This window comes from Bufo bufo, chromosome 2, assembly GCF_905171765.1.
Source record: "Bufo bufo chromosome 2, aBufBuf1.1, whole genome shotgun sequence".
Lineage (NCBI taxonomy): Eukaryota > Metazoa > Chordata > Amphibia > Anura > Bufonidae > Bufo > Bufo bufo.
This window is the reverse complement of record NC_053390.1, coordinates 636,215,725-636,238,763: the sequence shown is the minus strand read 5'-3', so window position 1 is coordinate 636,238,763 and position 23,039 is coordinate 636,215,725. Positions and strand designations below refer to the sequence as shown.

Here is a 23,039-nt window from a genome sequence, read left to right as displayed (position 1 = left end):
TTCACACTGGCGTTTTGGCTTTCCGTTTGTGAGATCCGTTCAGGGCTCTCGCAAGCGGTTCAAAACGGATCAGTTTTGCCCTAATCAGGGTGGATTTGATTTAGAATAACAACTTTTCATATTAGTTTGATTAGGTTGATTATGTATTCATAGGTTTGTAGAAGTTAGGATTAAGGTCTTTTTCTCAACTCTGTTCATGTTATAACATTTTTGCTGTGAAGAAGAGGCATGTGATCTCTGCTGAGTCAAATTCAGTTTTGAGAACTGCAAAAGTAAACCAAGCATCTGTGATAATATCTTTGTAGGCAGAGAAACTGCCCAATAATCTTCCAAAAACCTCTGGAAGAGCATGACATTGTGAATAGACAAAGGGGGAAACTAACTCTCCTCCTTAGGGAGAGGGCACCTTAATCAGTGTGAGGAGACTTTTAGGCCATACATGCTCCTCTGGAATTCTGGGAGGGAAGAAATGCAAATGAGCTCTTAACAAGCTTTCCCTCTAATGCAAGGCTTATTTGTATATTGTTAAGAGCATTTCTTCCCTCCCATTGTGAATGGATTAATGGAATTTATTTGCCAAAAAAATTAAACATATACAGCCTTATTCTACATAATTAAAAAACTAATCTTTATTTCATGATAGAATAACCTTTGGATGGTAATATATTTTCCTCAAAAAATATTTTATATAAAAAAAAATCAGATTTAAATAAAAAAAAATCCTTTTTTTTTTTTAAATCATTCATTTTCATCCACCCTGGCCCTAATGCATTCTGAATGGAAAAGGATCCGCTCAGAATGCATCAGTTTGCTTCCATTCCGTCTCCATTCCTCCATTCCGCTTTGGAGGCGGACACCAAAACGCTGCCTTCAGCTTTTTGCTGTCCGCCTGACGAAACTGAGCCAAACGGTCCTGGCACCCAATGTAAGTCAATGGGGACGGATCCGTTTTCTCTGGCACAATAGAAAACGGATCCGTCCCCCACTGACTTTTAATGGAGTTCAAGACGGATCCGTTTTGGCTTTGTTACAGATAATACAAACTGATCCATTCTGAAAGGATGCAGACGGTTGTATTATCTAAACGGAAGCGTTTGTGCAGATCCATGATGGATCCGCACCAAACGAGAGTGTGAAAGTAGCATAAGGCTACTTTCACACTTGCGGCAGTGTGATCCGGCGGGCAGTTCCGTCGGATCCGTCTCACAAATGCATTGCAAGGACGGATCCGTCTCTCCGCTTGTCATGCGGACAGACGGATCCGTCTTGTACATTTTTTCACATTTTTATCGGTATGCGCAGGCCGGAAGGACGGATCCGGTATTCTGAATAGATTCCTCTAATAGATTCCTATGGGAAAAAATGCTGGATCCGGCATTCAGGCAAGTCTTCAGTTTTTTTTCGCCGGAGAGAAAACCGTAGCATGCCTGATCAGTCAAAATGACTGAACTGAAGACATCCTGATGCAAACTGAACGGATTACTCGCCATTCAGAATGCATGGGGATAAAACTGATCAGTTCTTTTCCGGTATAGAGCCCCTGTGACGGAACTCTATGGCCTCTTTCACACTTGCGTTGTTGGGATCCGGCATGCACTTCCGTTGAAAAACGCAAGTGTACTGAAAGCATTTGAAGACGGAACCGTCTTCCAAATGCTTTCAGTGTTACTATGGCACCCAGGACGCTATTAAAGTCCTGGTTGCCATAGTAGGAGCGGAGAGCGGGGGAGCGGTATACTTACAGTCCGTGCGGCTCCCGGGGCACTCCAGAATGACGTCAGAGCGCCCCATGCGCATGGATGACGTGATCCATGCGATCACGTGATCCATGCGCTTGGGGCGCCCTGACGTCACTCTGGAGCGCCCGGGGAGCCGCACGGCAGGTAAGTACACTGCTCCCCACTACACTTACCATGGCTGCCAGGACTTTAGCGTCCCGGCAGCCATGGTAACCATTCAGAAAAAGCTAAATGTCGGCTCCGGCAATGCGCCGAAACGACGTTTAGCTTAAGGCCGGATCCGGATCAATGCCTTTCAATGGGCATTAATTCCGGATCCGGCCTTGCGGCAAGTGTTCCGGATTTTTGGCTGGAGCAAAAAGCGCAGCATGCTGCGGTATTTTCTCCGGCCAAAAAACGTTCCGTTCCGGAACTGAAGACATCCTGATGCATCCTGAACGGATTTCTCTCCATTCAGAATGCATTAGGATAATCCTGATCAGGATTCTTCCGGCATAGAGCCCCGACGACGGAACTCTATGCCGGAAGACAATAACGCAAGTGTGAAAGAGCCCTAAGCCGGAAAAGAACAACGCAAGTGTGAAAGTAGCCTAAGTGCACGGCCAGCATCTGAGGGACTCTCTTGTATCCATTTGCAACACTGTTGCTCTGACCGAGCCTGTTGTGGATACTGTCGCTGCTGGCACGTTGATCTTATTGACTGATAGCTACCAACTGATGTGCAGTGCTAGTCTATGCGACATCTACATAGTCCACTGTGTGCATGGACAGTATCATTCAATATTTCCAGCAGTGATCTGTGTGTCTGTTTGTATTACGGCTCAGATTGGGCTTGCAAATAGACACCCAGAGGAACAGTTCACGTGACTCACACACATGCCTATGGTGTGCAGTATTTACTGAGACACACCTGTGTAGTCATTTGTGAACAACGTATATGCATTTTCTTTAATGAAAGCATGACCGTTACCCTTTAGGTACTTATACGACTGTAGCTTTGGATTTTGCAGTGAAGTTATAATAATAGTAAAGAATCACGGAGAAAACTCAGTCATGCATGCAGGTACATACTTTGCATGGCAATTGCGTTAGATGACATATATCAAGAACAGGGGTCCCTCAACCCACCTAATGAGGTGACTGATGCATCCAAACAGAGAAAAGTTGGAGAGGTAGCCGTGCATGTCCCTATTCTATTCCACTGGTTTCTGAAACAACCATGCAATCTGCTTTATTTGCATAACCACTGAGCCGTTGTATTTAAACACAGCGACTCGCTGATTGAATTGCCAGCATTCCTGGTGTACTGTAGTTATCTGGGAGTCCTGACACATTCAGACAATCGTAATCAACAATTTTTAACCATTTTTAATAGTGTGATCACGTTATCCAAATGTGTAAAACCATCTTATGGTCCCTACTCCCTACACCAGTGGTTCTTAACCTGGGTTCGATCGAACCCCAGGGGTTCGGTGAGTCAGTTTCGCGGGTTCGGCCGCCGGCCCTGGGGGGCCGCTTTGATAGGTGGCTGCCACAAGACAGGAAAATATTTATTTCCTGTTACTCAGACTCCTTTTGCGCCCGCTGCGGCTCATGATCAGAAGAGCCGAGCGAGCGCAATGATTTTGCTTCTGCCAGCCGCCGGATGTGAGCGGCATATGACGACATGACGTCATATCCGGCGGATGCGCGGCGGCGGATCTAGTGACTGCACAGCATGGTGGCGGCGGCATCCTGTCCCTCCTGCACACAGACACCGGCATCACTGAGCTAAGCTGACCTGTTGTACTACAGGTAAGAGTAAAGGGGCTTGGAGGACCTATTGTGTATTGTATTAAAGGGGTCAGCATTGTATTGGAGGGGCCAGCAGTGTATTGGGGGGGCTGGGAGGGTGGGGGTCAGCAGTGTATTGGGGTGGCTAGGAGGGGGGTCAGCAGTGTATTGGGGTGGCTAGGAGGGGGGTCAGCAGTGTATTGGGGTGGCTAGGAGGGGGGTCAGCAGTGTATTGGGGTGGCTAGGAGGGGGGTCAGCAGTGAATTAGGGGGGCTGGAAAGGGGGTCATCATTGTATTAGGGGGGCTGGGATTGTTTTGGGAGGGGGTCAGCAGTGTATTGAGGGACTGGGGGGTCAGCAGTGTATTTGGGAGGCTGGGGGTCAGTAGTGTATTAGGAGGTTGGGAGGGGGGTCAGCAGTTTATTAGGGGGTGGGAGGGGATAAGCAGTGTATTAGGGGGGTGGGAGGGTGTTCAGCAGTGTATTGGGGGTGGTGGGGAGGGGGCAGCAGTGTATTAGATAGTGGAGAGGGGGGGGGGGGCAGTAGTATATTAGGCGCAGTGACTTATGGGGCTGACATAGATTTTTTTTTTTCCAGGGCTGCTTTGTATCCCCAGTCCGGCCCTGGAGGTCAAGACACACACCCGACTCGCCCCGCTTGTCCATCATTGGCTGCAGGTGATCACGCAACATCGCTTGGCCTATCCCTTCATACTAACTATGTCGAGCAAAAAAAGAAAGTGGTCGGACGAATATGTAGAATATGGATTCACATGTATAACGGAACGTGATGGGAGTCAGCGTCCTAACTGTATGATTTGCAATGCCAAGTTGAGCAATTCTAGTCTAGCACCAGCAAAACTAAGAGAACACTTCCTTAAGCTGCATGGAGATGGAAAATACAAGAACACAACGCTCGCTGAATTCGAGGTGAGGAGAGCCAGATTCGATGAAAAGGCTAGTCTGCCTGTTCTCGGCTTTGTACCCATCAACAAACCGATCCTCATGGCATCGTACGAAGTTGCTTACCTGATCGCAAAGCAGGGCAAACCCCACACCATTGGTGAAACACTCATAAAACCAGCTGTGTTGAAGATGGCAAATATCATGCTGGGAAAAGCGGCTGAAGTTAAGTTATCCAAAATTCCTCTTTCAAATGACACCATCAGCGACAGAATAGAGGACATGAGCAAAGACATCTTGGCTCAAATAGTTGCAGATTTCAAGCCCGGCAAAATTCAGCCTTCAACTCGACGAGACCACAGACGTCTCCAATCTAAGCCAGCTTGCAGTATTCGTGCGCTATGTGAAAGACGACGTGATAAAGGAAGAGTTTTTATTTTGTAAGCCTCTTACAACAACAACTAAGGCAGCCGATGTGAAGAAACTTGTGGATGACTTCTTCAAAGACAACAATCTTTCGTGGGATATGGTTTCTGCAGTTTGTTCGGATGGAGCTCCAGCCATGCTGGGAAGAAAGTCTGGTTTTGGTGCGCTAGTGAAAGCCTATGGACCACACGTTGTTACGCATTGTATTCTGCATAGGCATGCATTGGCAACAAAAACCTTGCCTCCAAAACTGGCAGAAGTATTAAAAATTGTAGTGGAATGTGTGAACTATGTGCGAAATAGTGCTCTGAGGCACCGCATCTTCAGGGAGCTGTGTAAAGAAATGGGATCTGAATTTGAGGTACTTCTGTACCATTCCAACATTCGGTGGTTATCCCGGGGACAGGTGTTGAATCGTGTTTTTGCCGTGCGTGTGGAATTAGCCCTGTTTTTGCAAGAGCACCAACATTGTCATGCAGATTGCTTCAAAGATTCTGAGTTCATTCTCATTTTAGCGTACATGACTGATATCTTTGCAGCTCTAAATCATCTCAATCAACAGATGCAGGGCGGTGGAGTCAACATCATCGAAGCGGAAGAAAACCTGAAGGCTTTTCAAAAAAAGCTACCGTTATGGAAACGACGAATAGAGAACGATAACTTCGCAAACTTTCCCCTGCTAGATGACTGTGTAAGTAAGATCGAAGATGTATCTGGAATCGGAGACATTTCTGTACCCACGGAACTGAAGCAAGCAATTGCCACGCACTTAGATGAGCTTGCAACGTCTCTTGATGGATACTTCCCTACAAGAGAGTCATATCCAGCATGGGTGAGACAGCCGTTCACATTTAGTGTTGAGACAACAGATGTCAATGATGAATACCTCGATGAAATCATTGAACTTCAGCAGAGCCAGGTTCAACAGCAACTCTTCAGAACAACAACGCTCTCAAGGTTTTGGTGTCAACAAATGGTAACGTACCCTGTTATTGTTAAGAAAGCTCTGGAGTTTTTCATACCGTTTGTTACAACATATCTTTGCGAGCAATCCTTTTCAAGGATGCTGGACATAAAAACTAAGAAAAGGAACAGACTTTGTTGCGAAAATGACATGAGTGGCACTTGCCAAGGTAAAGCCGCGCATTTCTGACCTGGTCTCTGAAAGACAATAGCAGAAGTCACACTGATTTGCAGTAAATATTCATTATTATGTTTTTATTTTTGTGTGAAAATCATGTTTTAATGGTGTTGTTCTTTAATGGTTTTATTCACTTTGTGCACCTATGTATAAATATATACCTATGTTTTGAATTTGAAAAAATCATATTTCATTTTTCCAATTAAGAAGGGTTCGGTGAATGCGCATATGAAACTGGTGGGGTTCAGTACCTCCAACAAGGTTAAGAACCACTGCCCTACACAAATGAATTTGGTCTGTCATTCTTTTCCCACCACTAAAAAAAAAGCCATAGAAATTGACTGCATTTTCTCCCATACTTCATTCTGGTTTTTATGGCATATTTTATAGTGTTTTCTTGAAAAAAAAAAAAAGTGAAGTTGCTGGTTTGTGTTCCATTGTGTTTTATCATTTATAGAGAAGTGGATTAAAAATCACCTAAAAGGAGACCAAAAGTTACAACTTGCTGTGTTTTCAGCAAAAATGCCAGAGGCACAAAGAACACCGTCAGGCCTCATGCACACGGCCGTGGCCCGTATTGTAGCCCGCAAACAGCGGGTCCACAATATGCGGGCACCGGCTGTGTGCTCCCCTTATCATGGATGCGGACCAATTCACTTGAGTGGGTCTATTTTTATTTTTTTTTGCGGTGTGGACAGATCACACAGACTCATTCAAGTTGAATGGGTCTGGATCCATTGCGGCAGCCGCGCAGATGGTGCCCGTGCATTTTGCGGTCCCCAATGCAATTAATGGCCGAAGAATGGCCGTGTGCAAGAGGCCTCACTTTTATTCCCTGCCTTCCAAAAACCACCTTTATGTATTTACATAGTACCCTGCGTGAGCAGTTTTAAACATATATTTTTTTTTGTGCCTGGACATCCCCAGGAGAATAAAAAAGGTTTCAATTTTTTTTTCTGTGCTTAGGATTTACTACTGGTTTTGGCTTAAAAATATCGCTAAAAATACCAATCAGATATTCAATTGTGAATGAGAGCCTGGATTCTTCCACTGTGCCTACTCTTTTATATGTGCTGTTCACTGATAGGACCGCCTCATCGACCCTAAAGAATGGAAAGAGCAGAGAATCTTTCCCATAAAACTGTACATCAATCTGCTCAGCTCCTCCTGCTCTATAACATGCCGTCTTCAGCTCAAACACCATGTGACAAGTTCCCTTTAATGTGGACATCTACCTTACAATTGTCTTGTGACACGTCTGAGGATATCATTGGCCATGATCTGTTGTCATAACCTTTCCATAGCTTGCAGGAAATGTAACATATAAAAGCATCAAAGTTTCCAGTTTTCTTATTTGTTTGTTCTCATCTGTGTATCTGCGATTATGTTGTCCTTATACACGTCTGTGTGTATGGTATCAGATGATATTTACTGCACTGAAAATAGACCAGCCAGATCAGCAGTTTTATAAGCAGAATTCTTGTACCATCGGGACGAGCAAAACAAGGAACTTACGTATTTTACTTGGTATTTCTGTGGAAGTGTGAGAATATGCACTTACAGTTTTTGTTAGCACATGAAGTTCCAAATTAATCATACATGCCGTTTTCAAACTAATTTAATCTGTAATTAACTCCATCTTGCTGTACACACTTTTATTTTTATTTTATTTTTAAAGAGGTTGTTGGTGTGAGACATAACCCATTCTTTACCCCTCTAGCCCCTCTGAGTGGAGCATCGGAACAATTCATACTCCGATGCTCTCCCTTTTCCTGGTGGAGGTTTCTGCCTAGCAGTGACCCCGGTGACATCACCGATACTAATTGACTATCTTTAGCGCTGCCCTAGGCTGTTTAACAGCAGTGCTAAAGATAGCATACTGTGATAAAGCCTGGTACGTCACCTGATATGAAGGAAAAGCCCTGTGAATTGCCACTGTGAATAATTATTGCAGCCAGGGCCACTACCACTCCCATCCTCTGCTCCAGTCCTCCGGGGCTTGCGGCTTCACAATACTGTGTTAGTAATAGTATCAATTGCTGTGGATTTCTCTCTTCATAAAGAACAGCAATATAAATGTATAAATGACAGCTTTTACTGAATATGTTCCCCTAAAACTATACATCAGTCTGTTCAGCTCCTCCTCTAACATGCTGCCTGTTTCATGGTGGCCTCCTCCTGTATACCATTGAACATTGTGTACTGCTGTGTGAAGAAAATGCAAAGATTTTTTGTTCTAGTGCTACCGGAAAAGGCCGGTCATCCACCCCACCCTTACAGAAACACTGTAGTGGAGGATGCATAGTTCCACTTCTAGGCATTTGGGGTGGCCTCTTCAGTGCCTACGACTTCTGTGTGATTAGTTTACAGAGACAATGGGCCATTGAGATAAACTGAACGCCATACCTAAGATACTGGCATCATTCTGTGGCAATTCTTTGGCTGCAGAACTTGAAAATCTTGAAGAATTAAAACACAAAACATGTTATAAAGTGGCATAACCTTTTCATTATGCAGTAATTAAAGGGTAACTGTCATGTTTTCATCAATACATCAATTTTAGCATAAGTTACTGCTGCAGCAGCATTATGCATAAAGCAATCTTTAGTTTCTTCACATACCACAGTTTTCCTTGAGTTTGTGCCTTAGTTACGGATGTTTAAACATTTACAATGTGAGGATCTTCTCAAGATGGCTCCTCTGCCAGTTCTCTGAGGCCAAAACTGCTTTCCCTCACTTCCCATGCACACTTGCTGTAGCCAGCAGTTCTCTGTCAGCCAATCAGATTGGATTACTGAGACACGCCTCCTCACTCTGAAGCCTAATGCAGCCATGCAGTGTGAAGGACTGCCTCTCCGTCTTCCTGTCTTCTTAGCCAGAGACAGACAAGCCATAGCAACTGTCTTTTAAAGGGAACCTGTCATCAACTTAATGCTAACCTGACTGAGGGCAGCATAAATTAGTGACAAATGCTGATTTCAGCGGTGTGTCACTCATGAGCTAAAAGTCGGTGGTTGCCGAGAACCAGCATCTTAATCATTGCAGCCTGGGCCTGGAAAAGAGTCAAATCTACCTGAGAAGAGTCCTAGTTATTCCTAATCTCCTGCCCACCTGCTGATGATTGGCAGTTCTCTCTTAGAGAGAAAGGGAGAAAACTAGGTAGAAGACGGTCAGTCATCAGCAGGTGGGCAGGGAGGGCAGGAATTCATGAATAACCAGGACTCTTCTCAGGTGGCCGTGACTCTTTTCCAGGCCCAGTCTGCAATGATTGTGATGTTGGTTCTCGGCAACCACTTACTTTTAACTTATAAATCACAGACTGCTGAAATCAACTCACCTGTCTCTACTTTATTCTGCCATTAGTATGGACAGCATAAAATTGATGACAGGTTCCCTTTAAGTGAGCAGTGGAAAGGGACAGAGGACATTCATGAAAGCTGTTATTAGAAGATAATTTCAGATCTTTTGACAATCATTGACAGACTAACTCAGGTATACATGCCTAGCTCTAATAAACTAGCACATAAAAAAAAATATGACCGTAAGGCCCCTTTCACACGAGTGTGACGGATTAGGTCCGGATGCGTTCAGGGTGCGTTCAGTGAAACTCGCACTATTTTGCATTAAAGTTCAGTCAGTTTTGTCTGCGATTGCGTTCAGTTTTTTCCGTGCTAGTGCAATGCGTTTTGATGCGTTTTTCACGCACATGCTTGCGGATGCAATGCATTTTTCACGCAGCCCCATTCACTTCTATGGGGCCAGGGCTGCGTGAAAAACGCAGAATATAGAACATGCTGCGATGTTTACGCAATGCAGAACTGATGCGTGAAAAACAACGCTCATGTACACAGACCCATTGAAATGAATGGGTCAGGATTCAGTGCGGGTGCTATGCGTTCACGTCACGCATTGCACCTGCGCGGAAAACTCGCTCGTGTGAAAGAGGCCTTACTCTTTTTATTAGGCCTCTTTCACACTGGCGTCATGTTTTTGGCCCGGATAAGATGCGGGTGCGTTGCGTGAAAATTTTTCCACGCGAGTGCAAAACATTGTAATGCGTTTTGCACATGCGTGAGAAAAATCGGCATGTTTGGTACCCAGACCCGAACCCGGACTTCTTGACAGAAGTTCGGGTTTGGTTTAGGTGTTGTGTAGATTGTATTTTTTTTCCCTTATAACATGGTTATAAGGGAGAATAATAGCATTCTTAATACAGAATGCATATTACAATAGGGCTGGAGGGGTTAAAAAATAAATAAATAATAATTTAACTCACCTTAATCCACTTGCTCGCGCAGCCTGGCTTCTCTTCTGTCTTCATCTTTGCTGTGCACAGGAATAGGACCTTTGATTATGTCACTGCGCTCATCACATGGTCCATCACATGATCCATCACCATGGACCTGACGTCTAAAGTACAGAGGGTGCGGCAGTTGCAGAGACTCTAGGAGTGATGGTGACGCCCTTGTTCCTCCTAAAGGCTCATTTGCATATATTAAAATGTCCTTTTTCTCAGCAATGCGGGCACATATGAACATGGGACCAACACAGATGCTTCAGCTGCCAAGCGCACACGTAACAGGTCAGCCAATGTCATAGGTACAGATCTGCTGACAGATGCCGTGTAATATACTGTAAGAACATGAAGTCTATCTGGATGGATATCTCTAGAGTTCTTTGTACATTAAACAAAATACATTAGCGGGTTACTAATGAGCTCTCCTCACAGAGGAATACATTGAAACCATTACATTTATGAATTGCCATAATGGAAAACTTAAAGGCACTTAACAAAATGTGTTCCACTGTTCCATTCAAATGCACATTTTTCATTTGTAGTTGTTTGGCTCCTTTAACCACTTCCCATCTGGGCCCTTTGCCCCCTTCCTGACCAGGCCAAATTTTGCAAAACTGACATATCTCACTTTATGTGGTAATAACTTTGGAACGCCTTTATTTATCCAAGTCATTCAGAGATTGTTTTCTCGTGACACATTGTACTTCATGATAGTCATAAATTTGAGTCAAAATATTTTACCTTTATTTATGAAAAAATCCCAAATTTACCCAAAAATTTAAAAAAAATCGCAATTTTCTAAATTTCAATTTCTCTGCTTTTAAAACAGAAAGTGATACCTCATAAAATATTTATTATTTAACATTCCCCATATGTCTACTTTATGTTAGCATCATTTTGGAAATGTCATTTTATTTTTTTTAGGACGTTAGAAGGCTTAGAAGTTTAGAAGCAATTCTTCAAATTTTTAAGAAAATTGCCAAAACCCACTTTATAAGGACCAGTTCAGGTCTGAAGTCACTTTGTGGGGCCTACATAGTGGATACCCCCATAAATGACCCCATTGTAGAAACTACACCCCTCAAGGTATTCAAAACCGATTTTACAAACTTTGTTAACCCTTTAGGCGTTCCACAAGAATTAAAGGAAAATGGAGATCAAATTTTTACATTTCACTTTTTTGGCAGATTTTCCATTTTAATCAATTTTTTTCTCTAACACATCGATGGTTAACAGCCAAACAAAACTCAATATTTATTACCCAGATTCTGCGGTTTACAGAAACACCCCACATGTGGTCGTAAACTGCACACGGCAGGGCGCAGAAGGAAAGGAACTCCACATGGTTTTTAGATGCCATGTCCCATTTGAAGCCCCCTGATGCACCCTTACAGTAGAAACTCCCAAGAAGTGACCCCATTTTGGAAAACTAGGGGATAAGGTGCCAGTTTTATTAGTACTATTTTTGGGTACATATGATTTTTTGATCATTCAATATAACACTTTATTGGGCAAGGTGACCAAAAAATTGGTTGTTTTAGCACAGTTTCTATTTATTTATTTTTACAGCGTTCACCTTAGGGGTTCAGTCAAGTGACATTTTTATAGAGCAGATTGTTACGGACGTTGCGATACCTAATATGTATACTTTTTCTTATTTATTAAAGTTTTACACAATAATAGCATTTTTGAAACCAAAAAATTATGTTTTAATGTGTCCATGTTCTGAGAGCTATAGTTTTTTTATTTTTTGAGAGATTTTCTTATGTAGGGGCTCATTTTTTGCGGGATGAGGTGACGGTTTTATTGGTACCATTTTGTGGGACATACGCGTTTTTGATCACTTGGTGTTGCACCTTTTGTGATGCAAGGTGACAAAAATTGCTTGTTTTGACACAGTTTTTTTTTTTTTTTTTTACGGTGTTCACCCGAGGGGTTAGCTCATGTGATATTTTTATAGAGCTGGTTTTTACGGACGCGGCAATACCTAATATGTATACTTTTTTTTATTTGTTTCACTTTAACACAATAATAGCATTTTTGAAACCAAAAAAATGATGTTTTAGTGTCTCCATGTTCTAAGAGCTATTGTTTTTTTATTTTTTGAGAGATTTTCTTATGTAGGGGCTCATTTTTTGCGGGATGAGGTGACGGTTTTATTGGTACCATTTTGTGGGACATACGCGTTTTTGATCACTTGGTGTTGCACCTTTTGTGATGCAAGGTGACAAAAATTGCTTGTTTTGACACAGGTTTTTTTATTTCTTTTTTACGGTGTTCATCCGAGGGGTTAGGTCATGTGATATTTTTATAGAGCTGGTTTTTACGGACGCGGCAATACTAAATATGTCTATTTTACTTTATTTTTTCTATTTTTTTTTTATTCCTAACTTGGGAACTTTTTTTTTTTTTACATGTGAAACTTTATTTTATTTGATTTTTTCAACCCTTTATTTTATTTATTTTTTTTTACACTTTTCGTCCCCCATAAGGTCATACAAGACCTCTGGGGGACATTTGCTTCACTTTTTCTTTTTTTTTTCACAGTTGATTTCTCCTGTAACTGGGGCTGAGATAGTAGCCCCAGTTACAGGACAAATGCACCCCTATAGAGGCTGTACAGCAGCAATCCTGCGCTGTACAGCCTCACAGCAGGGCTGATCGAGGTCTCTGAGAGACCTCACACAGCCCCTGCACCCTCCGGTCCCGGCGGTCACATGACCGCCGGGCCGGAACAGGAAGCGCACAGCGCTTCCTGCTCTGCAGACACAGCGCTCGGTGAGCGCTGTGTCTGCAGCGATCTAGAAGGCAGGGACACCTGGGCACTGTCCCTGCCTTGTCTTAGGGTTGCCCTGCTGTCACTGACAGCGGGCAACCCGATCAGCAGCTGCACGATTAGCGTGCAGCTGCTATTTCTGACAGGACGTTCTAAAACGTGCTGTCAGAAATAGACGTCCACCCATAGGACGTTTATATCCTATGGGCGGACGTGAGGCGGTTAAAGAGAACCTGTCACCATGAAAATGCTGAGTAATCTGAGGGCAGCATGTTAAGAGCTGAGCAGACTGACGTAAAGTTTCAGTAAAACAAGTGATTTATTCATTTTAATTTCTGATCTTTAGATGCCTTGGTGCCATGTATGCGGTCCTACTGATTGACAAGTAGCTCCCTTATGCTTAAGGATGGTCTACACGTCCCCATGTAACAGCCGATTGTCAGGAAAGAAGCGTTCCTTCCCGACAGTTGGCTTCTTCTTCAGTGAAGGAGACAGCTGTATTTACATTCAGCAATCTCCTTCACAGTATGATGACGACGGTTCGCTATTGCGATCATGGTTTCTGGGCAGCAGATTGATGTTTAACCACCTCAGCTCCCCTAGCTTAAACCCCCTTAATGACCAGACCACTTTTTACAATTCTGCACTACACTACTTTCACGGTTTATTGCTCGGTCATACAACTTACCACCCAAATGAATTTTACCTCCTTTTCTTCTCACTAATAGAGCTTTCATTTGGTGGTATTTCATTGCTGCTGACATTTTTACTTTTTTTGATATTAATCAAAATTGACCGAAATTTTTCACTTTCTGTTGTAAAATTTTTCAAATAAAACTACATTTCTATATAAATTTTTCTCTAAATTTATTGTTCTACATGTCTTTGATAAAAAAAAAAATGCAATAAGTGTATATTTATTGGTTTGGGTAAAAGGCGTTGGGTTATAGCGTTTACAAACTATGGCGCAAAAATGTTAATTTACGCACTTTGACTTTCTGAGCACCTGTCATGTTTCCTGAGGTTCTACAGTAGAAACACCCCACAAATGACCCCATTTCGGAAAGTAGACACCCTAAGGTATTCGCTGATTCGTTTTTATTTTTTGTCCCAAGTTAGCGGAAAATTATTATTTATATATACACTGCGTGCAGAATTATTAGGCAAATGAGTATTTTGACCACATCATCCTCTTTATGCATGTTGTCTTACTCCAAGCTGTATAGGCTCGAAAGCCTACTACCAATTAAGCATATTAGGTGATGTGCATCTCTGTAATGAGAAGGGGTGTGGTCTAATGACATCAACACCCTATATCAGGTGTGCATAATTATTAGGCAACTTCCTTTCCTTTGGCAAAATGGGTCAAAAGAAGGACTTGACAGGCTCAGAAAAGTCAAAAATAGTGAGATATCTTGCAGAGGGATGCAGCACTCTTAAAATTGCAAAGCTTCTGAAGCGTGATCATCGAACAATCAAGCGTTTCATTCAAAATAGTCAACAGGGTCGCAAGAAGGGTGTGGAAAACCAAGGCGCAAAATAACTGCCCATGAACTGAGAAAAGTCAAGCGTGCAGCTGCCAAGATGCCACTTGCCACCAGTTTGGCCATATTTCAGAGCTGCAACATCACTGGAGTGCCCAAAAGCACAAGGTGTGCAATACTCAGAGACATGGCCAAGGTAAGAAAGGCTGAAAGACGACCACCACTGAACAAGACACACAAGCTGAAACGTCAAGACTGATTTTTCTAAGGTTTTATGGACTGATGAAATGAGAGTGAGTCTTGATGGGCCAGATGGATGGGCCCGTGGCTGGATTGGTAAAGGGCAGAGAGCTCCAGTCCGACTCAGACGCCAGCAAGGTGGAGGTGGAGTACTGGTTTGGGCTGGTATCATCAAAGATGAGCTTGTGGGGCCTTTTCGGGTTGAGGATGGAGTCAAGCTCAACTCCCAGTCCTACTGCCAGTTTCTGGAAGACACCTTCTTCAAGCAGTGGTACAGGAAGAAGTCTGCATCCTTCAAGAAAAACATGATTTTCATGCAGGACAATGCTCCATCACACGCGTCCAAGTACTCCACAGCGTGGCTGGCAAGAAAGGGTATAAAAGAAGAAAATCTAATGACATGGCCTCCTTGTTCACCTGATCTGAACCCCATTGAGAACCTGTGGTCCATCATCAAATGTGAGATTTACAAGGAGGGAAAACAGTACACCTCTCTGAACAGTGTCTGGGAGGCTGTGGTTGCTGCTGCACGCAATGTTGATGGTGAACAGATCAAAACACTGACAGAATCCATGGATGGCAGGCTTTTGAGTGTCCTTGCAAAGAAAGGTGGCTATATTGGTCACTGATTTGTTTTTGTTTTGTTTTTGAATGTCAGAAATGTATATTTGTGAATGTTGAGATGTTATATTGGTTTCACTGGTAAAAATAAATAATTGAAATGGGTATATATTTGTTTTTTGTTAAGTTGCCTAATAATTATGCACAGCAATAGTCACCTGCACACACAGATATGCCCCTAAAATAGCTAAAACTAAAAACAAACTAAAAACTACTTCCAAAAATATTCAGCTTTGATATTAATGAGTTTTTTGGGTTCATTGAGAACATGGTTGTTGTTCAATAATAAAATTAATCCTCAAAAATACAACTTGCCTAATAATTCTGCACTCCCTGTATATATATATATATAAGTCTCATATTCCACTAACTTGTGACAAAAAATAAAATTTTACATGAACTCACCATACCCCTCACGGAATACCTTGGGGTGTCTTCTTTCTAAAATGGGGTCACTTGTGGGGTATTTATACTGCCCTTGCATTTTAGGGGCCCTAAAGTGTGAGAAGTAGTTTGGAATCCAAATGCGTAAAAATGCGCTGTGAAATCCTAAAGATATTCATTGGAATTTGGGCCCTTTTGCTCACCTAGACTGCAAAAAAGTGTCACACATGTGGTATCGCCGTACTCAGAAAAAGTAGGGCAATGTGTTTTGAGGTGTATTTTTACATATACCCATGCTGAGTGAGAGAAAAATCTCTGTAAAAGACAACTTTTCCAATTTTTTTTTATACAAAGTTGTCATTTTACAGAGATATTTCTCACACACAGTATGGGTATATGTAAAAATACACCCCAAAACACATTGCCCTACTTCTCCTGAGTACGGCGATACCACATGTGTGACACTTTTTTGCAGCCTAGGTGCGCAAAGGGGCCCAAATTCCAATAAGTACTTTTAGGATTTCACAGGGCATTTTTTACGCATTTGGATTCCAAACTACTTCTCACGCTTTAGGGTCCCTAAAATACCAGGGCAGTATAAATACCCCACAAGTGACCCCATTTTGGAAAGAAGACACCCCAAGGTATTCCGTGAGGGGCATGGCGAGTTCCTAGAATATATATATATTTTTTTTGGCACAAGTTAGCGAAAAATGATATATATATATATATAAGTCTCATATTCCACTAACTTGTGACAAAAAATTAAATTTTACATGAACTCGCCATGCCCCTCACGAAATACCTTGGGGTGTCTTCTTTCCAAAATGGGGTCACATGTGGGGTATTTATACTGCCCTGGCATTTTAGGGGCCCTAAAGCGTGAGAAGAAGTCTGGAATATAAATGTCTAAAATTTTTACGCATTTGGATTCCGTGAGGGGTATGGTGAGTTCATGTGAGATTTTATTTTTTGTCACAAGTTAGTGGAATATGAGGCTTTGTAAGAAAAAACAAAAAAATCTATTTCCGCTAACTTGTGGCAAAAAAAAAAAATCTTCTATGAACTCGCCATGCCCCTCAAAAGTGATCTTTATAGCGCCGCAGCGATTTTACAGTGTTTTTGCAGTGATCAGAAAAACATTTCTGTCACTGCGGTGGGGCGGACTGAATGCAAGTGTGCGCAGGCCTGATCGGGCGAACACTGCGTTTTTTGTAGAGCCTACAGAACATGTCCTATTCTTGTCCGCAATTGCGGACAAGAAAAGGCATTTTCTATATAGTTCTGGCAATGTGCGGATCCGCAAAATGCGGAAAGCACATTGCTGGTGTCCGTGTTTTGCGGATCCTCGGTGTCCGTGTTTTGCGGATCCTCAAAACACATACGGACGTCTGAATGGAGCCTTACAGAGGTGTGATCAATGACAGGGGGTTGATCAGGGAGTCTATAAGGGGTGATTAAGGGGTTAATAAGTGACGGGGGGGTGTAGTGTGGTGATTGGTGCTACTTACAGAGCTGCCGGTGTCCTCTGGTGGTCGATCCAAGCAAAAGGGACCACCAGAGGACCAGGTAGCAGGTATATCAGACGCTGTTAATAAAACAGCGTCTGATATACCTTTCAGGGGTTAAAAAATTCGGATCTACAGCCTGCCAGCGAATGATCGCCGCTGGCAGGCTGTAGATCAGCTCGTTTACCTTCCAATCCTGTGAACGCGCGCTCCTGTGTGCACGCGTTCACAGGAAATCTCACGAGATGACGCGCCGATGCGTCTACGAGGAACAAACCGACCGCCCACAGGATGCATTCCTGCGTTAGGCGGTCGGGAGGCGGTTAAACATCACAATCTTCTGCCCATAAATGATAATTTATGTGCCTGCAGGAACAGCAGGATCACCCGATGAACAAGCGGTTCGCTCATTCATTGGGTGATTGGCGGCACATTTAGACGGGCAGATTGTCAGGAACGAGTGTTTGAAGGAACATTCATTCCCGATAATTGCCCGAATATTGGGCAGTGTAATTCCGCCTTTAGTTAAGAAGAGTTAGCTGTCAACCACTGAATAGGAAGGATCACCCACATGACTTATAACCATAGAATTAGCAGAGATTTAAATTTATAAATTTAATGTTTTACGGAAACAGAATACACTGTATTTTCAAGAGAACAGGTACATCTGTCAGCAGAATTGTATCTATGAAACTGGTTGACCTGTTACATATGCACTTGGCAGCTGAAGGCATCTGTGTTGGTCACAGCAGTTGCAGAGAGAGAAGAGCCTCTAGGTGTTGCTCCTAGGGGGGGAGGGGAGCAGCCAATGGCAGGCGGGGACGAGCCTCCTTAGCGTCACCCGTGATGCTAGAGAGGCTCGTCCCCGCCTGCCATTGGCTCACCCCCCCCCCCCCCGACACTGGATGTTTTTATCCGTGTACAGGGAGAAGCAGCAGCGGGCACCAGGAGTGGCGTGGGGAGCAGGGTAAGTATATTAGATGTGAGGGGCCCGGCACATGGGGAGGGCTGTTTGAGAAATTGGATAACCCCTTTAAATAACATGTCCAGTTACCACATGGACTTTTACATTCATGATGTGCTTAGGAATGCTCAAATGTCCTTTTGTATTGCATCAGTTTCTAGTAATGGTAACTCTTATATAAGTTGGGTTGTCTTTGTTGACATTATTCATATCTTTTTGCAGAATATGGAATGGATTCATATGAAAAGCAGTTTTTAGAATTACAACAAAGACTCTTCCACGCAGAACAAGAGAATCAAAAGCGATCTCGAGATCTGAGCGCCGTTCTAGACGAGATAAAACAGGCAGTGGCAGAGAAGAGAAACGCATTTGAGAATCATACAGGTATTGACAGTGGTAGTCCGAGAAGATGAATCTTCATTTTCACATGTATTAGTAAATCGGATCCAGCCTTAAGCTAAACGTCGTTTCGGCGCATTACCGGATCCGACGTATAGCTTTTTCTGAATGGTTACCATGGCTGCCAGGACGCTAAAGTCCTGTTTGCCATGGTAAAGTGTAGTGGGGAGCGGGGGAGCAGTATACTTACCGCCCGTGCGGCTCCCGGGGCGCTTCAGAGTGACGTCAGGGCGCCCCACGCGCATGGATGACTTGATCGCATGGATCACGTCATCCATGCGCATGGGGCGCTCTGACGTCATTCTTGAGCGCCCCGGGAGCCGCACGTACGGTAAGTATACTGCTCCTCCGCTCCCCACTACTACTATGGCAACCAGGACTTTAATAGTGTCCTGGCTGCCATAGTAACACTGAACGCATTTTGAAGACGGATCAGTCTTCAAATGCTTTCAGTTCACTGGCGGTGTTACGGATCATGCGGGCACTTCCGGAAAATGGAGTACACGACGGAACCGGACAACGCAAGTGTGAAAGAGCCCTTACTTGTGTCTGACTCCTAACAGTAAAAAGAGCTGTAACAATGATCTGTAGCAGTGCCTTTTTACAGAGGTTTCTGCTGTATGAGTACTGGGGGCAGGTTCAGCAGCCATCATCAGTGGGTGTGCTTTACTATGATAGGTAACACCTCTGTGTTAGGGTATATGTCTTTACTGCTTACTATAAAGAATATACTGGCAGCAGAGTCCGGCAGGGTGCAGCAGAATGCATATACAGTTGGATCATGTTGCCATTAACTTCTATATAAAAATGAAATAAAATGTGCCTGGGTGCTTTTTTTTTTTTTTTTTTTTTTTTTTAACAGGACAATATATTGCAGACTGCTATGTTTTTTTGATGATGTCAAAAACAATATCAAGATGTGTATTTTTTTATTTACAGTGGAAGTCAATAACAGCATCTGATTGTATAGACGTCCTACTGCATCCTGATTTAGCTGTATGTTTTATTTTTTATTTTTTTTGCAGTAAGCAGTAAAAAAAAAAAAAGTATGCCTAAATTACAGATGTAGCCAAGGTTATCTTAACAAAATTAACATATTGAAGGGAGTCTGTCAACTACAGTACTCTGAGTGTTTTAGATTGCCCAGATCACGCTATAGAACTTTTGCCACCCCCATTAAAACAGTAACTCTCTTGGGTCTGTCCCACATAGAGATCCTGAAAAAAGTACTTTATAATGTTATGCAAATTAGCTGTTGCAAGTGCCCAGGCCCCCCAGATGTCACATGAGCGCCGGCCACTGCCGAGCCCGCGCATCCGCACTGTTCTGCCCACTATGTGCAGAGGTTATCGGTGCTCGTGGGAGGAGGAGGACTGTAAGGGGAGCGGTTATCTGGGCACATAGCTGAGGGGTTTGGGCACTTGCGGCCGTAACTCCACCCCTGGGCACTTGCTACAGCTAATTTGCATAACTTTATAAAGTACCTTTTTCAGGATCTCTACGTTGGACAGACACAAGAGGGGTACTATTTAAATGGGGGGCAAACGTTCTATAACCCGATCTGGGCAGTCTAAAACGCTCAGAGTAGGTGACAGACTCCCTTTAACTCAACAAAATCACATTAAAATGTCTATCCTGGTGCCCCTGGAGTCAGGATGTACCATAAAGAATAGGCGATAAGAACTATTCATCCTACTTCCCCCCTCCATAGTGACCTCTGTACGTGACACAAAGCTTGCTCACAACATTTTCCCATAGAAAATGATGAGATGTTTTCTGACTGAGGTATTTGTCACTAATCAGATATTAAAGGGAATCTCCACCTTTTGCACAAATTTGGGTTTCTCCATTTTCCTGCCAGGCCTGTGAATAGAAGCATACTTACCTGCTCATTGACACTTGGTTCCAGCTCCTTCCGTTCGTGGCTGACCAGTACCCGCTTGTCGACTTCTGCCATAGATAAGAGCCACATGTGGTTCTGCAGACAATGACTAGCCACAGCGATTGTGCCCCCTTAAGTGGCACATGACCCAGTGACCTTGAGATCAGAAGGCTATCTCGTTGTCCCTGTTGGGCATGGGTGATATGTCTTTTACCCTGCCTCATCTGTTGCTATGCCGGTGGCCTGGACCCTGATGCCTTCTGCCCGCCAGCTCTCCACATTGACCGTCCTACTACAGGCCGCGGCCTGCGCTTCCCTACTAGGCCACACTATACTAGTAGTTTTCCATAGCCAGTTCCTGGACACTTTAGGGTATCTGACCCCTTTCTGAACTGTGCTGTACATGTATGGCACAAGTTGGGTCTTTAAATATGGCGCCTGTTCCAGATGGCAGCGGATGCTATAGCCCGCAGGTTTCTGCTGGTTCACATAGCAGACACCTTAGGCAAATGTTTTGTGATTGACAATAACACCAATCACAGACATTTAACTCCTTAGATGCTGTGGTCAGTTGTGACCACAGCATCTGAGGCAGCTTTCCCCAGGATCACTGCACTCAAGGGACTGGATGACTCCATTGTGCGGCCATTGAGGGAGCCATTTGTTCCTCAGTTCCTCTGTAGGATCCTTGGCTATCACAGCATTAGTTCCTATGGAGGCTTGCAGGTGGTATGCCTCTATAGGAACATAGCAAATCTCCCATAGACTGCAGTGCTAATTCATTGAAGTCTATGGAAAAAGCGATCTAACAATCACTTGTTAAAGTTAAAATGTGTAAATAAAAAAGTTAATGGTTTTAAAAATATAAAAAAAAAAATATATAATAATCTAATCACTCCCCTTTCCCCTATTATAAAAATAAACAATACATTAGGTGTCCCAAAACACCTGATCGATTTAAAATATAAATGTATTTATCCCGTATAGTGAAAGCCATAACAGAAAAAAAAAAGAGAAAGAAAATTGAATAAAAAGTGATATAGGCTTCAAAAATACTTATGGTATCAGTGAGAACTACAGATTGCCCTCAAAAAAGGAGCACCCACACATCTCTGTAGATAAGGGTACTTTCACACTAGTGTTTTTCTTTTCCGGCATAGAGTTCCATCACAGGGGCTCTATACCGGAAAATAACTGATCATTTTTATCCCCATGCATTCTGAATGGAGAGTAATCCGTTCAGTTTGCATCAGGATGTCTTCAGTTCAGTCGTTTTGACTGATCAGGCAAAAGATAAAACCGTAGCATGCTACGGTTTTATCTCCGGCCAAAATAACTGAAGACTTGCCTGAATGCCGGATCCGGCATTTTTCCCCATAGGAATGTATTAGTGCTGGATCCGGCATTCCAAATACCGGAATGCCGGATCCGTCCTTCCGGCCTGCGCATGCGCAGACCGGTAAAAATGAGAAAAAAGATACAAGACGGATCCGTCTGTCCGCATGACAAGCGGAGAGACGGATCCGTCCTTGCAATGCATTTGTGAGACAGATCCGGATCCGGATGCGTCTCACAAATGCTCTGTCGAGGGCGTGGCCTAGCGGAGCATGTGAGCCGACATGTGGTACAGAGTTCCTCCGCTACCTCGGCTATTTTATCCTGACTATACCTTACCGGACGGACATTAGAGAACCCCCCTGGATTGTTGGGGAGGCTGCATCCGGCCATCATGACCCGTAGGAAGGAGCAGAGAGGATCGGAGAAGGAGAGCCAAGATGGCGCCGGTGCCACTCCTGGGCGCTCAGGTCGCGTCACTGAACTTCAAAAAGAAGCGGCGGCTAAGCTTGAGAAATATGCCCGACAGTCAACTGCTGCCTCTGGGAAAGGTACTCCTAGGAAACCAGTGGCTACTGAAGACCTGTCTGATGTGGACTCTGACACTGAAGGGCCTGATCCGGATAGCATTCCGGCGGCTTGTTCAAACCGATTTGGCGCTCTAGCTGCTCTATGTGACCGCTTGCCCTCAGAAACGCCCGATTCTGATTCAGAGGAACCGACTCTAAAAGATGTCATGCAGGCCATAACTAAATGTGGCAGTTCGCTAAACACCCTTACCATGCAAGTGGGAGCCATTAAGGAGGATGTCTCCATAGTGAGGCATGACATGAGAAAATTGGCTGACCGCACGACTGCTCTGGAGGGTCGGATGGGAGAAATGGAGGACGCCATGTCACCTCTGACTAAAAATGTGAGGGACTACTCAATGAGACTAGACATTATTGCTGCAAAGCAGGATGATCTTGAAAACCGATCCCGCCGAAATAACGTACGGGTGGTGGGGGCGCCAGAGAAAGTGGAAGGCGGCAACCCGTCGGAATTTTTTGAATTCTGGCTGCAGGAGAACTTTGGCACAGATGTACTGACTCCTTTATTTGCCGTGGAAAGGCCCCACAGGGTCCCTACACGTCCTTTACCGCCGGGTGCCCCACCCAGAACAGTCCTG

At 43.7% G+C, this 23,039-nt stretch overlaps 1 protein-coding gene across 1 annotated transcript in view; it reads left to right on the top strand.

Moving 5' to 3' along the window:
• MGAT4D (MGAT4 family member D) overlaps nucleotides 1-23,039 on the top strand; it is a 229,055-nt gene that overhangs the window by 64,097 nt on the left and 141,919 nt on the right. Inside the window, exon 2 of the mRNA XM_040418478.1 lies at nucleotides 18,478-18,639. Within this exon, the coding sequence (XP_040274412.1) occupies nucleotides 18,478-18,639 (162 nt within the window). The remainder of the gene's footprint in view (nucleotides 1-18,477; nucleotides 18,640-23,039) is intronic.